Genomic DNA, 13,362 nt, shown 5'->3' with positions numbered 1-13,362 from the left:
GTGCAAAGACTCTGGTGACACACCTAAGCTATAGTCCAGCTGGTTCAGGCCTTATGGTCTTTACCAGTTGCTGCACATAAACATTAATAAACAATCATACACAATGATTTATATCGATTGGCTACTTTTCCTTAAAACCCATTATAAACAAAAACCAATAAAGCCAAAAACAATAAAAACAGTAACAGAGAAGAAAACAACTTGCAGGATTCTGTTGAAATACCACCCATTAGCATCTGCCAGTCAGAGCAAGGTATGCTAATAAACCATTTCATGTTCAAGGCCTGTTTGTTAGTGCTGGTTACTTTGGAACTTTTAAGATAATATGTTGCTCTGAAAGCACTTGTCCTCAAGCCCACAATAAACCATAAACAGGTGAGTATTTACTGCACACTTAAAGCACACTAACATGCTACGCTTCATTCACAGAGTGTAAAATAAACACAATGCACAAAAAGCACAAATAGCATAGCGGTTCTTAGATAGGCAACATTAAACATAGGTTAAAATAGCAGTACATAAACGAACTTCAACATACATTAAACTACTGCAATTTTCAGCTCCACAACCAGTCTCTCACAAAATTAGGCAATTTGAATATTAAAACAAGTAAACTCTATTCAAATGAGCGCGCCAAAACGTGAGACTAACCGAGAGGTAAAAAAAAAAAAAAAAAAAAAAAAAAAGTGCAATTTACTTTCAAAAGTTCACGGTAACGGTTATATTTGTGTGATATACTAATATAAAGTACTGTCACAACCAGATACTACTGCCTGCATGATAATTTACAGACTCGTTCACGAGTTATATTTGACGAGTCCGAGTCGAGTCGGGAGTCATTTGGGACGAGTTGCAAATCAAGTCTGTTTGAACGCGACTTAAGTGCGACTCGGAATTGAGTCACTAACTCGAGTGTGGATCTCTTGTATGTACTGTACAGTTTATACATACACTCACTATGATTGGCTACAGCTGGTGGCTTTTCGAGTTAAGAAGAAAACTGAAACCCTCACCTAATACTGAGAGAAATTTGACTGAATGGTCAGATGTAATCAAAACAGGTCTGCTATAAATTACATGTTCACATCACTATGGTTTTAGAGACAGCCATTAAAAAAGTAGCACCTGATCCAAAATCTCCATAAATCTGTAAATGTCTATTTAAAAAAACTCAAAAAACTTAATGAGTTTTAAGAATAAAAACAAAACTCTTATCACATACATACAATATATGCCACATACAGGTGTATGTAAACTTTTGACGTCAACTATATTCAAATAAATGTTATAATTCATTCACATTGTTGGTTAAAGTCATATCTCTGTGGGGAGTATATCAACTTTCCCGTACATATACACTTCCCCTGTTCCCATGTGTGCCTGCAGTGGGTGGAAGAACATGATATGATTACATTATGTCCTTAATGGGTCTATTTCTTTGAAAAATTCAAACATTTATGCCACCTGCAGTGCCTAGAGGCAAACTCATATGCTGCTGTCTAGACTTTTTTCTTGCGTCCATGTCCTTCACCTCCTCTCTCTCTCTCTCTCTCTCTCTCTGAGTCTGAGAGACGTGTGGCGCTCTCTGGCATCTTGCCAATTCTTTCTAACTGTTCAAACTCATTTTCCCATAAAGACTAAGAGTTAACATGAACAAAAAGCTTTAGTGCTTTACACAGTGCCGAATGCCCTCACCCATAAGGCTGGCGTAGAGGTGCTGTCTCTTCACGATTCTTCACAATTAGGGAGCAGGCAAGGTGTGATTCTATCTACTTAGCTTCCAGAATGAACCATGTTGTGGTGGTCTTTTTAAAGAAAGATCTAGAAGCTGAAACTACTTGAAAGTGGAATTTGGGTGAATGGACTGGCAAAGAAGGAAATTATTTCAAATGTTCCTTTCTTCATAAAAAAGCTAGCTTAGTTTGGGAAAATAGCTAGTACAATAAAATGAATTAATTTATGGTCAATTAAAACATGTGATGCAGTGAAACATGCAATGTCTTTCCACAGACAAGTGTTAATGTTTCTAAGTAAAAAAAACAAAAAACCAGAAGCTCTACAGGAAATCAACAAAATAGAAAACAAAAAAGGGCATAGATGAAACAAAATGAATACCAAATGGTAAAAGCTATGGTAGCAGGGGTTAGAACAGATGCCAATAACAGTGGCAGTGTAATATCTGATTCAAACCAGAACAATAGCAAACCTAATGATAATACTGATACTGGTAATAATACAACCAACAGTAGTGAAACTAGGAATAAAGTAACACAAATGTTAGGTCTTACGCTGACTGTGTTAGTGGAAATGACAGCGAATCACAGGAACCAGAGACAACCAACAGAGCTAACTATGTGCCATTAAGTGGCATAATAACTGGTAAAACAAAGACCATAAACGGTACCAGGGACATGTACAAAAAATAAGCACTATCAGAGTACATTAAAAACATAAACATACTATTTCTACGAGGAAACACACAGTGACAGTAATGATATGGTACAGTGGCAGATGTGGTGGAAAGGCCAAATTTTAATGAGCAATGGCACAAATGTAAGTGCAGGAGTAGCTATTTTATGTTCTACCATTCTGCCTGTGTCTATAATTTAAAAAAGGTCATATGTTAACAGTCTGTGTAAATATATATATGAACAAAAATGCATACTCATTAACATATGTTCACCAAACACAGCTAGAGAGAAAGGGACTTACTAAGGATGAAATTGACACAGCTCAACCCAAATACAATTTTTGCCTCTGTGTCAACAGTATGACCTGGTTGACACTTAAATGATCAAACATCCATCAAAAAACAGTTTACCTGGCACAAAACAGTAGGGGAAAGGATGAGCATGACAACTTTTTTTGTCAAATCATTTTGGTGAGCTATTATGTCAGAAAGCAAAATTGCAATAAATTTGGTGCATCCATTGCACCAGTGGGGTTCTCTGACCCCATGTCATAATAATTTACATATCTTTCGGCATCAGGAAAATTTAATGTAACACTCTTGCAAGATGTAGGTAGCCTTTTGCTTCCATCTTCCACTTTTCTGGAATGAATGAAATGAAATGAGAAAAAGTCCATTTTAAGCCCATAAAGCAATGGTGGGAAAAACTCAGATTAAGCTGTTTTGCCAATAACCTATATCTCATTCCTCAGTCAAAGACAAACAAGTGTTGAAAACACTCGAATCTAACATTATAGAGATGGATCATATGGATCTGGATGCTCATTTGTCCCTGGAGAAGCTCAAAACCGCTGCCTTTGAGATGACAGCAGGCAGAGCACCTGGGATATACAAGGATATACAACATCCTGTAGTGTTTTATAAGGCACTATGTTCTACAGTGGGACAAGATTTGCTGTTTATGCCAAATGAACACTGTTTAACAGGAGTGCTGCCACTTAGCTGCCGGTGGGCAGTGATAACTCTGTTACCTAAAAAGGTGACTTATGTGACTTATGAAAACTAGAAACCTGTGGCCCCAACTTTTCACAGATAATATCTTACCCTGGCATAAATTAGTCACAAGGACCGAACATACTGCATTCCATGTTGATTGATCAATTATAGACAGTTCTTTTTTTTAATTAGAGACATTCTAGATCTCTATAAACTCCTTGATACGAACTGGTCTCACTTGATCAAGAAAAGGCTTTTGATTGAATGGGCTATGACTAACTCAAGCAATTTTGGGCTTGGAGAAAGATTTCTAAGATACATAAAACTACTGCACACGGAAGCTACATGACTTAATTAAAATTAAAATGGGAGGGGGGGGGGAGTCATTACTGTGTTTACTAAGGAGAAAAATAAAAGTAGTAAGAATACAAGGACCCTGTAATTCCAGGGTTATTGTGTTGGCTTACGCGAATGACAAAACAGTCTAAACATCTACAGTAACACATCTTTTGCTAAGGTAAATTTGGGAAAAGCGAAGCTCTTTTGCATGGGTCTCGGGGGAAGATCGAACCCCCACAGCCACCAGAAAATCTACAGTGGGAAGAGTAGGTCTCAAGGTTTTTGAAGTCCACCTAGGCACAGAGAAGTTGGAAAGGAGAAATTTGGAAAGTGCACTGTATTCCCAAGACAAGAAACTCAAAAAATGTAAGTGGCTGCTGTCTCAAGTCCTACCGAGGACATTTTTAAAAAGTATTAATTATTAACAACTTAGCAGCATCTGCTGTGTGGGACTGGCTCACTGTTTTAAATTCTCACTGGTATATTGTTTAGGTGGTTCCTAAATAACAACAATATTTGTCTTGTCAGATTACCTACCAATAAAAAATCTTATTGCAGCAAGCCTACCTCAGCTTGATAGTGTTCAGACATGTTAATAAATAACTTAAAATACTTTTTATGGGCAGAATTGGTGGTGGCGGCACCACTTGAGAAGTATAAAAACAATATACACAAGGAAGTTGTTGCAGTTTTTATCTATATGATTTTGTATCCAAAAATATACATATATAATATATAAATATATATATAAATATAGCCCTGCTACCAAATACCATGTTTAATTGGTGCCAAAGCTAAAAAGATAGCTAGGTTACCAATAATAAACTGTAACTACTTTTTAATAAAAAATGTTCTGGTATACTGTACAAACAATAAATGCAATGTAACTAAACACACAGGGATTAGTCCACAAAAAACACACCAATGTATTTTAAATTTGCAATCTTTTTTTATTAAAAGGCAAAACAAATGCATTAAAATTAAGATAAATAACTTGTCTAAACAATGCAAATATCCCCATAATGTTAAAAAGTACATCAGTCCAAAAAAATGAATTCCCAGTGGGTCTTAGGTTGTAGAATGATTCCACTTTCTTCTGAGGCTTGCACAACTTTCTGGCAGACCATTGACGCCAGTGTTACCAGAATCATTAAAGAATCCAGTGTTTTAGTTATGAAAATAATTGTTTTCTTTTTATAGACCCAAAAAGTGACTTTACATGAATATTTCACATATGTTTTAAAGCTTTTGCTTCTGCAGTGTAACAGCAACAAAGTCATTTTAAAGAGTTAGTCTTATGAACTGAAAGGCATTTCTGTCCTTTCCTCAAATCTACACTGAACAGTCTTTACAGGCTTGCATATCAGACAAAAATATCAGACAAAGACAATGGAGAAAGGTATAAAACAAAATTTTTGGCAAAGCAGGAATTAAAAGTGACGAGAGGCAAAAGTAAGATTTGATCAGTTTTAAACCACCCTCTCACACAGGTTCTGATTGTCCTTCATGATCACATGACACAGGCCTTCAAAAGCCTTTGAGGGCCTGAAGTGCCTGCTGGTATGCTGCAGATCAATCCTCAACACAGCATTGCTGTTACCCACATGGAAGCCTTACAGCAACATTACAGAAACATAAAGCTGCTTCAGTCGTATTAAAGCAAACAAAACAGTAACTGCACTATAGCAAGTATGAACATTGTCAAGTGATTTAAAATACACCAGCAGAAAAAAAATTGCAGGGCTCCCTTAACTTATACCTTATACTATTTACACAGACTTCATTCATTTATTGCAATTTGTAAAATAACCCTTGGAGGTGCTTTGGTTTCTATTTGGGAGGCCAGATTTTTTTTTTTAAATTAGCTATCTATCTATTAGGTAAACAATGTTCTACCTACATACTGTATTGATCTGGCAATACATGGATGTATTGGCAACTTGTCTTGAGTGCAAAGTGCCACAAAGGCTTTAAATCGCATTTGTTCTATTCATAACCCACACAGAGGGCAACGCATTGCACAAATGATTTTGATTTTAGACAAAGCTAAATAAAAAACTAAAACACAAATATGAAAAGGGTAACAATTAGGAGTACACAGATTGCCTGTTTCCCATTAACCAGCCAAACTCAGAGTGGACTGTTCAATCCCACTGTTGCAGTATTTATACTAAATTGACCCAGCTCACAGAGAACAGAGCATATTCAGTGTTGGGTGGTGTTTCTGGGAACACACATCCCACAATCAAACACAAAAATAACACAAAAATATTTTTAAAAAAATAACACAATCAAGAGCATTTAAGAGCAAAAGAGTTCTCTCTTCATTTATATTACATTTACAGTTAATACTTTTTATATATATATTTATATATTTACACACATCAAATAAACAATTATACAACTATACACCTGAATAAAAAGTACAGTAAGTAAGAGGTACTAAAGTGTATGGCTTGATTGAAAAAAAATCAGAAGTTTAAATTAAAATTATATTAATGTTTTGTTGTGTGGGCATTAAAAATCCCCAGAAACTCATGGATACCCAGAGGTGTCAGAGTGAACTGTACATCCAAGATAGTGATAATGTGAAAATGTAGTGCCATGAGGGGCTTTATGTCTACAGAGTGACACCCCTTTTGTATGTAGCTGACCCCTGTACGGACACATTCACACACTCACACCATGCCGTTGTTTTGGTCCAGCAGACTTACAGGGAGCTTAATATGATAAAGACGATCGGGGTACAGTGAACGCACCTTCATTCAGGGTTTCTAAAATGTAAATCTCTTACATCCTCAACCCAGTCAGTATAAATATCCTGTTTAAAATATGTCCAGTGCCTCATTATTTTCACTGAGAACTACAATATTGTTCCTTGGCTGTTGAGTGTGAAAGTCCCAAAAGTTAAGAGCAGAAATGAATGAGGTGCAACCTCAAAGCGAAACATCTTCTCTTCTTCATTTAGTGTCCAGTTATGAGGGGTTAAAAAGAATTAAGAGCACAGTAAAAATCGATTGTCAGCCCTTCCAGGATCCTCCTTAAAAGAAGGAAAGATTCTTCAGTAGTACATCCATATGATAGAAGGTTAGCAGATGATTGATACTCCTTCAGCTGTGACCAGTTGGCCACTAGTAGGGTCGTATGTTCCTGCCAGGTAGTATAGGTCCTGGCTGTTGCTGTTGGGTTTTCTCAGACGGCTAAGATGTTCGTACTCGACCCGGCTTACCACCTGGCACTTATGGGAGATGGTCTGAACATCATTTTCATCCTCATGGCAAGACTGGTACAGGGCATTCTGAGAAGAAAAAACAATAAAGTTACATTTCTGTATACCCTTATACAACTGTTTTTGTGCATTTTTGCTACATAGTTTGCTTTAAAAAAAATGGTGGCAGTATTTTTTCTGCAAGTGCCATGCTGACTTCATAATGTTTTTAAAGTGTACCTTGCCATCCCGGTGATTTTTTCCAAGTTTTGTCTCTTCAGGGTGGTAGAACCACTTCACCTTTACAACCATATTGCTAGCCCAGGATTCCCACAGGCTCTCGATGCGTCCAATATATGGGAGATGAGGTCGACCAGAAGATAAAAACACTGCACAGTCACCCACTCTAATTATATCTTTACCCCGGACAATGGCCTTGTAAAAGAGTTTCCTGGCCTTTCCCTTCAGACCTCGTCTCTAAAGAAAACAGAGTATAGCGCATGAAGTCTAAATGCATGTTCAAATATTTTATGTGTAATAATGATTTGCACCCTAGTGCTTAATCATTAAGAGACTTACCTGAGTAGGGTTTCCGGACCACCTCCACAGCTGACGCACTGACATAAATGTTGAGCTGGGTGGGCTCTCTGACTTTTGTTTTTTGGGACAGTCCTTGGAGGATTTGGATTGTGCTGTAGTCAGTGAATTACTGGAAATCTCCTTTTTTCTCTGGTGTTTGCCTGTACCATTGCTAGCCATGGCTTTAGAGCTGGTGACACCCATGGCTTTAGCAGTGAAAGCTTGACGTGGCGGGACTGTTGTTGGATCAGGATGCTGCTGCTGTTGAAGTACTGCATGATGGGAGGACAGGCAGCCCTGCAGTAGAAGCTGAGATGCTTCCTCTTCATCTGAACTGTAGGAGGAGTCATTGTCAGAAGAGCAGACACTTGAACTGGACAGCGAGCCTGAACTCGATGAGCTAGATGAACCTGAGGAGGAGGAGGAGATAGAGAGACGAGAGAGAAAGCGTCCAGGGTTGTGCATTGTTGCCCTTCTTGCATCCTCCTCTTCTTCATCTTCATCCATGTCTGAGTAGGAGCTAAGACAATCACTATGGAAGTTCAACCCATAATCTGCATAGTCACCAAGTCCTAGACCCAAAGGCTTAGAGTGTTTCCGCACGTCAGATGAACCTTTAATGAGGTGGCTGCTACCTCGTTTCGTATCCTTCACCAGTAACATTGATTGGGAGCAGTCTATAGGAGAGGTCAGATCTCTTGTTCCTTTGGTCCCAGAACCCTTTTCAACTCTTGCTCCTTTCGTATCGAATTCTCCATTTCCAAGAAGCATAAGTGCTTTTCCATTCTTTGTCTTCGGAGAGGTAACTCCTTCATGGTCCAGCTTTATCAGGTACTCTTTTCTATCTCCTGTCTTTCTTCCTCTAATATTTGAGGTGCTCTTGTGACCAACCTGTAACCCAGCTTGTGGTTGTTGATTACAAAAGCTTGTATAACCATTAGCAATGCTGCTAAAAGAATCGACCTCAAAGGAGGTGCCAAAGATCCCTTTAGCTGGGGTACCCATGGTAGAGCCAAGTAAGGGGAACATGTCTGTTTCCTTCACCTTTAAAGTTTTCCTGGACAGTCCATTGAACTGAAACAAATCCAAGTAAGGTCTCTTTTTGGACATCGTAACAGACGGCCAGGTAGGAAGAGATGGGGTTACATTCTCAGAAGCACTGCTTTTTGTTGACAAACTGACCGACTTGGGTCTACCTGTAAAAGCAAAGTAAAATAACAAATGAAAAAATTAACACAAATGAAAACCCTCAGCAACAAATGGAAGCCATTGTTTATTTAGTTAATTACACAGTGACTTATTTATATTTGTAATTGTTTCCGATACTTGCTGCTGCATGAAATTAATATGTCTGAGAACTTTAAAAGGAAGTAAATCTGATTCTTTTGTATTGTCAAGCTTTTTCAGATAAGATCTGTTACTCAGTTAGTTTTGAGGCATATCTAAAAAGTCTAAGTTTGAATTATAAATTGTACATTACTCCTGTTTTACACCAGACATGGAAAAACGTGTCACTTCAGCATTGCTGCAGGCTCTACACTGGTGAGGCAGACATATAGCTTTTTTGGCAAGGGTTTTTCTGCAGGGTGTCTTAAAAGTTAAGAAACACCCATATAAAATGAAAATGTTTTGGCAGATGGTGGTGTATGGGAAGGGATGGGATGGGACCTGTTAGGCCATGTCACCAATATGATGATTTAAAAGGGAAGGAAGGCATATGACACATCAGTCTGGTAGAGATTTTTTACCAGTAAAACAATGACAGTGACTTTTGTTGAAGTGGATTTTTTTTAAACCAGATTTCTGGTCACTTACCTGGTTTGGCTTTAATAGCTGTTTTCCATTCTGAAGAGACATCATTTTGGTAGGTGTTCTTCTCCTGAGTGGAGCTTCTCCGTCTGCGGCGAGTTGGAGAAGCCAATAGAGCTGGGGAGGGTTCAGCACCTGCAGCGCACAAATCACACAGGTTTAAATTTAGATTTTGAAGTCTCTTATTAAAATAAATAAAATTATACGTCTTTCTAAAATTTGATTTCTTTTTAAACCCCTTGGCACTCTCTCCCTAGTGGTATAGCCACTAGAGCCAATTTAGAATGACATCAATCGTTATTGCTTTGATAAAGATGATGTTATTATGCCAGGATTAGGCTCTCTACATCACTGTTTTAGAGAGTTGCTCTCTGCTTAAGAAATTCTAGACACTTTAACTGCCTCTTTACCTGCTGTGTGAACAATGCAACATATTTTTAACTCTTAAACCTATTTTTTTATTTTATTTTAAATAACAGGACATTAAATTATAGTTCATTAAATTAGAAACTTAAATTAAATAGCTTAAATTATAGTATCATCTCAAGATAGCAACCCACATGACAGCTACAGTAACTTTGTTAACAATACTTTAACTTTCCTGAGCTTTGAAATTTTAATTAACACCATAACTAACTGACTGCCTATTGAGCTCATTTAAGCAGAAGTATCAGGAAAATCTCCACCTTGGCGATATAAACCAAAAGGTATGCAGTTTATGTTTGTTGCTTTCAGAAAAAGTGTTGTGGAGTACAATTGAGGATAAAGTACTGGATCTCTAAAGGCCCAATAGTCTTTCATTTAAGGTATCAATAATTAATGCTCAATAATACTTAAATATGGATAAAGAAATAAATAAGGCAAACTGTTTTATTAATCACCACTGAATTTCACTGAATAAGTAATCCAAGATAATCTACAAACTTACAGTATATTTGGTAACCAGGGGGAAGAAGGCGAATGTTGGGCAGGGAAATCCAGCCACGATCTCCATCATCAAACTCCACCATAACAGAACCTTCCTTCTGCTCCTCTCCTGGGCTGCCTGCACAACGTAATATCAATGTTCAACTTAGCCAAGATCTTTAAATTCAGAAACTGCAGAAACTGACTAAAACAAGATTTTAATGTCTGGGAAGTTCAAGTGTGTTTAAAAGCATTGAGAGTGTGTTTGTGAATTTTTTTTTTTTTTTTTACCTCTACGGACATATCCAGGGTACAGACACTTAGAACGTTCACTCCAATAAGCACACACTCTTGTTCCATTAATAAGAGCATCCACTGTATCCAGTCGCACATCTAAAACCTGACAAAAATGGACAAGAATTACATTGTAGACATGCAAAAACAACAAATCATATTTAGAACCTTTCAGAAGTCAAAAATATAAAGTTGCATCTAATTAAGGTGGGTTAAATGGACACATTTGGAAAAAAAAGCAATGGCACAGAAAACCAACACATCAGCCCACACAGACTGCAGCCTATATAAAACCCATACCCATAAGCAATCCTATATCCTATTGTGATTTTGTTCTAGCACTTTTTTAGAACACACTATCAAAAGGCAGGAAATCAGCATCAATGAATAGATGTCTGCTTAGAAACAAAAAGATAAAAAAGTCTAAACTGATGACTTTATTGTGATCCTGCCAACTATCCTCCCTCTACACAGCCTATCCTGGCACTGAGCTCTCTTTCAGGCCTGGCACAAATAAGGTTGCTGTGGCAAGGGTCATCTGATGGAACACACTGGCAGAGGATTTAATATTTGGCCAGATCCTTAGGTAATGATGTTGGAAGTGAATGGCTGATAAGAGGCTGAAAGCCAGCAACAGATTGAGGAAATGTAATGGTACATAAAAAAGATAATGTTATAAGAACTACATGGCAACTTGGGCTCTGTATTAGAAAATACAGTCTTCATTGTAGAGATGTGCACAAATCTGTATTTGAATCCATTGATTGCCAGCTTCTGTGGATGCTCTGGCTACATTTGTCTTGCCCACTCCTACAGAGTAAATTCTGTTTGTATCATACCACAGTGGTTTCCAGTGGACTACTTTGGTCCCCCAAATAATAACAAGTAATTTAAATATAGTTTCTTTATAAATATTACGAGACACTGACAAATTGTTCTCCAGTGCAATATATTTGCTACTTGCTTAGGGTATGACAAGCCTTGCAAGCAGGGATTTTATTATTCTATAGGCATAAAAAAACAGCATCCAATTACGCATTTGATGAGCTTAGCAGTTACGAGGTAAAGTTGCAGGGTACCAAAACAGATAAAGATGCAACAACCATGAAAATTCAGTCTGTTCTGTCTATGGTTACACAAAAATACCACACAGTTTATAGAGACAAACAAGACAGCTTTTATCTAGGTATTTATTCATTCATTTGTTTTGCTTTTTTAAATAATCATGTAGCATGATTTGCAGATTGCATCATAAAGTGATATACTGTATTTAAAGATTATGTTCTTTTTACATTGTAACATTTGAAAATTGCACTAATTCTAATTCTGACTCTCCTTTACTAATAGAGACTGGGGAGCAGGGCTCTTTATAGGCCGTCCCTTATGCCAAAAACTCACTCAAGCAGTAAGACAGTTCTTTTTTTTCCCATCATAAAGCAGAGACGGAAAAGGATGAATGAAAGAACCAGTGCATCTAATGTATTCAAAAGAAAGTGTTTTGTCACAAAACACTGTTGGTTTTTAACTTCATAATCAGCTTCCCACTCCCCACTGGATTACATTAACATGTGAATACATGTGGCCTCTGTTCAGCCATAAATATGTTAATAAATAATTGAATTAATTATTATAGCACTTTAAGTTTCTCTGCAAGATTCCCAGAGTGCTAAAACAGTTTACCAGAAACATCTGCATTAAGCACCTGTAACTGTATATAAAGGTATACACTCCACTGCTGATCTGAATTAAGAGTAGATCTGTAACCTGGAGCTACACACTGACAGCAATGCTAAACCATGACCTGTGTTTTCTCTTCCAAATATCGATCCCACATGCAAGGACACACACATGTGCACACATACTCAAACAAACTGCACGTCTATTACAACCAGATGTTTCTGGAATGGTTCTGTGCTGACGAATTTGTGTTCAATGAAATAAAAAATTAGCAGAAACATAGGAACATATGTAAACTCCAACATGCCTTAAGTTAGATCTGAACCAAACATACACAGAAAATATGACAATTTACTCAGTACGTGTAAACAGACTCATACAGATGTTACAGACTCTAGCAGATGCAGCAGTGAGCATGTGTTAGTCTGTGTTAGGGTAAGTAATGTATCCATCACACATAATATCAGTGTTCTTGTAGGAGATATGTACATGGTCTGAGATAAAACAAGTCTTACTGCTTCCTGAAGCAATTGTTCCAGTGAGTAGATCCTTGGCCTGTTTCCTCTCTCGCCTTCAATGACAATGCTGTAGCTGGTACAAAGCATTAGAGGAAAACACAAATGAAGGCTATATGTAATATGCTATTTAAAACGTACACATTTCAAACAGATTTGTATTTGCTGATTAGACTTTATGATTGATTAGATTTTATGTAACATAGATACAAAGAACTAGAAGCTTACATGTCAGGTAGATCCAGTGTGTGCACATATGCAGCATAAAGCAGCTCATCTTCCTTAGAGATTAACACCTTCAGTCCATCACGCAGGGCTTCTTTGGTCAGAACACAGTTAGGCAGGGCTGTAAACAGCAAAAAAAAAAAAATGAAAATTGTAACATTTAAATGTTAATGTTACTGGTGCCTGTGTATGTTGATTTGTTCAGTGGCAATACATGGTGTGAAAATCTTTCTTTTAAAAGTTTAAGGGGTTCTTAACACATAGCCATGGGGTCCGCTTGATGATGAGGATCAATATTAGAGTAAGGGTTAAGTTATTTATTAAATCCCCCAGGATTCCCAGACTATGACATTGTTTGTTTGTTTGTTTATTTGGATTTTAATGTCATGTTTTACACTTTGGTT

At 37.3% G+C, this 13,362-nt stretch overlaps 1 protein-coding gene across 1 annotated transcript in view; it reads right to left on the bottom strand.

Moving 5' to 3' along the window:
* Nucleotides 1–4,674: 4,674 nt before the first annotated feature.
* bahcc1b (BAH domain and coiled-coil containing 1b) overlaps nt 4,675–13,362 on the bottom strand; it is a 121,072-nt gene continuing 112,384 nt past the window's right edge. Inside the window, exons 21-28 of the mRNA XM_063003000.1 lie at nt 12,962–13,079; nt 12,734–12,809; nt 10,539–10,647; nt 10,270–10,386; nt 9,348–9,476; nt 7,533–8,728; nt 7,194–7,430; nt 4,675–7,043 (exon numbers count right to left, since the gene is read on the bottom strand). Coding sequence (XP_062859070.1) covers nt 6,834–7,043; nt 7,194–7,430; nt 7,533–8,728; nt 9,348–9,476; nt 10,270–10,386; nt 10,539–10,647; nt 12,734–12,809; nt 12,962–13,079 — 2,192 coding nt within the window. The 3' untranslated portion in view covers nt 4,675–6,833. The remainder of the gene's footprint in view (nt 7,044–7,193; nt 7,431–7,532; nt 8,729–9,347; nt 9,477–10,269; nt 10,387–10,538; nt 10,648–12,733; nt 12,810–12,961; nt 13,080–13,362) is intronic.

This window comes from Trichomycterus rosablanca, chromosome 10 (genome assembly GCF_030014385.1).
Source record: "Trichomycterus rosablanca isolate fTriRos1 chromosome 10, fTriRos1.hap1, whole genome shotgun sequence".
Lineage (NCBI taxonomy): Eukaryota > Metazoa > Chordata > Actinopteri > Siluriformes > Trichomycteridae > Trichomycterus > Trichomycterus rosablanca.
The sequence above is the reverse complement of the archived record's forward strand: the minus strand, read 5'-3'. Positions and strand labels throughout refer to the sequence as shown.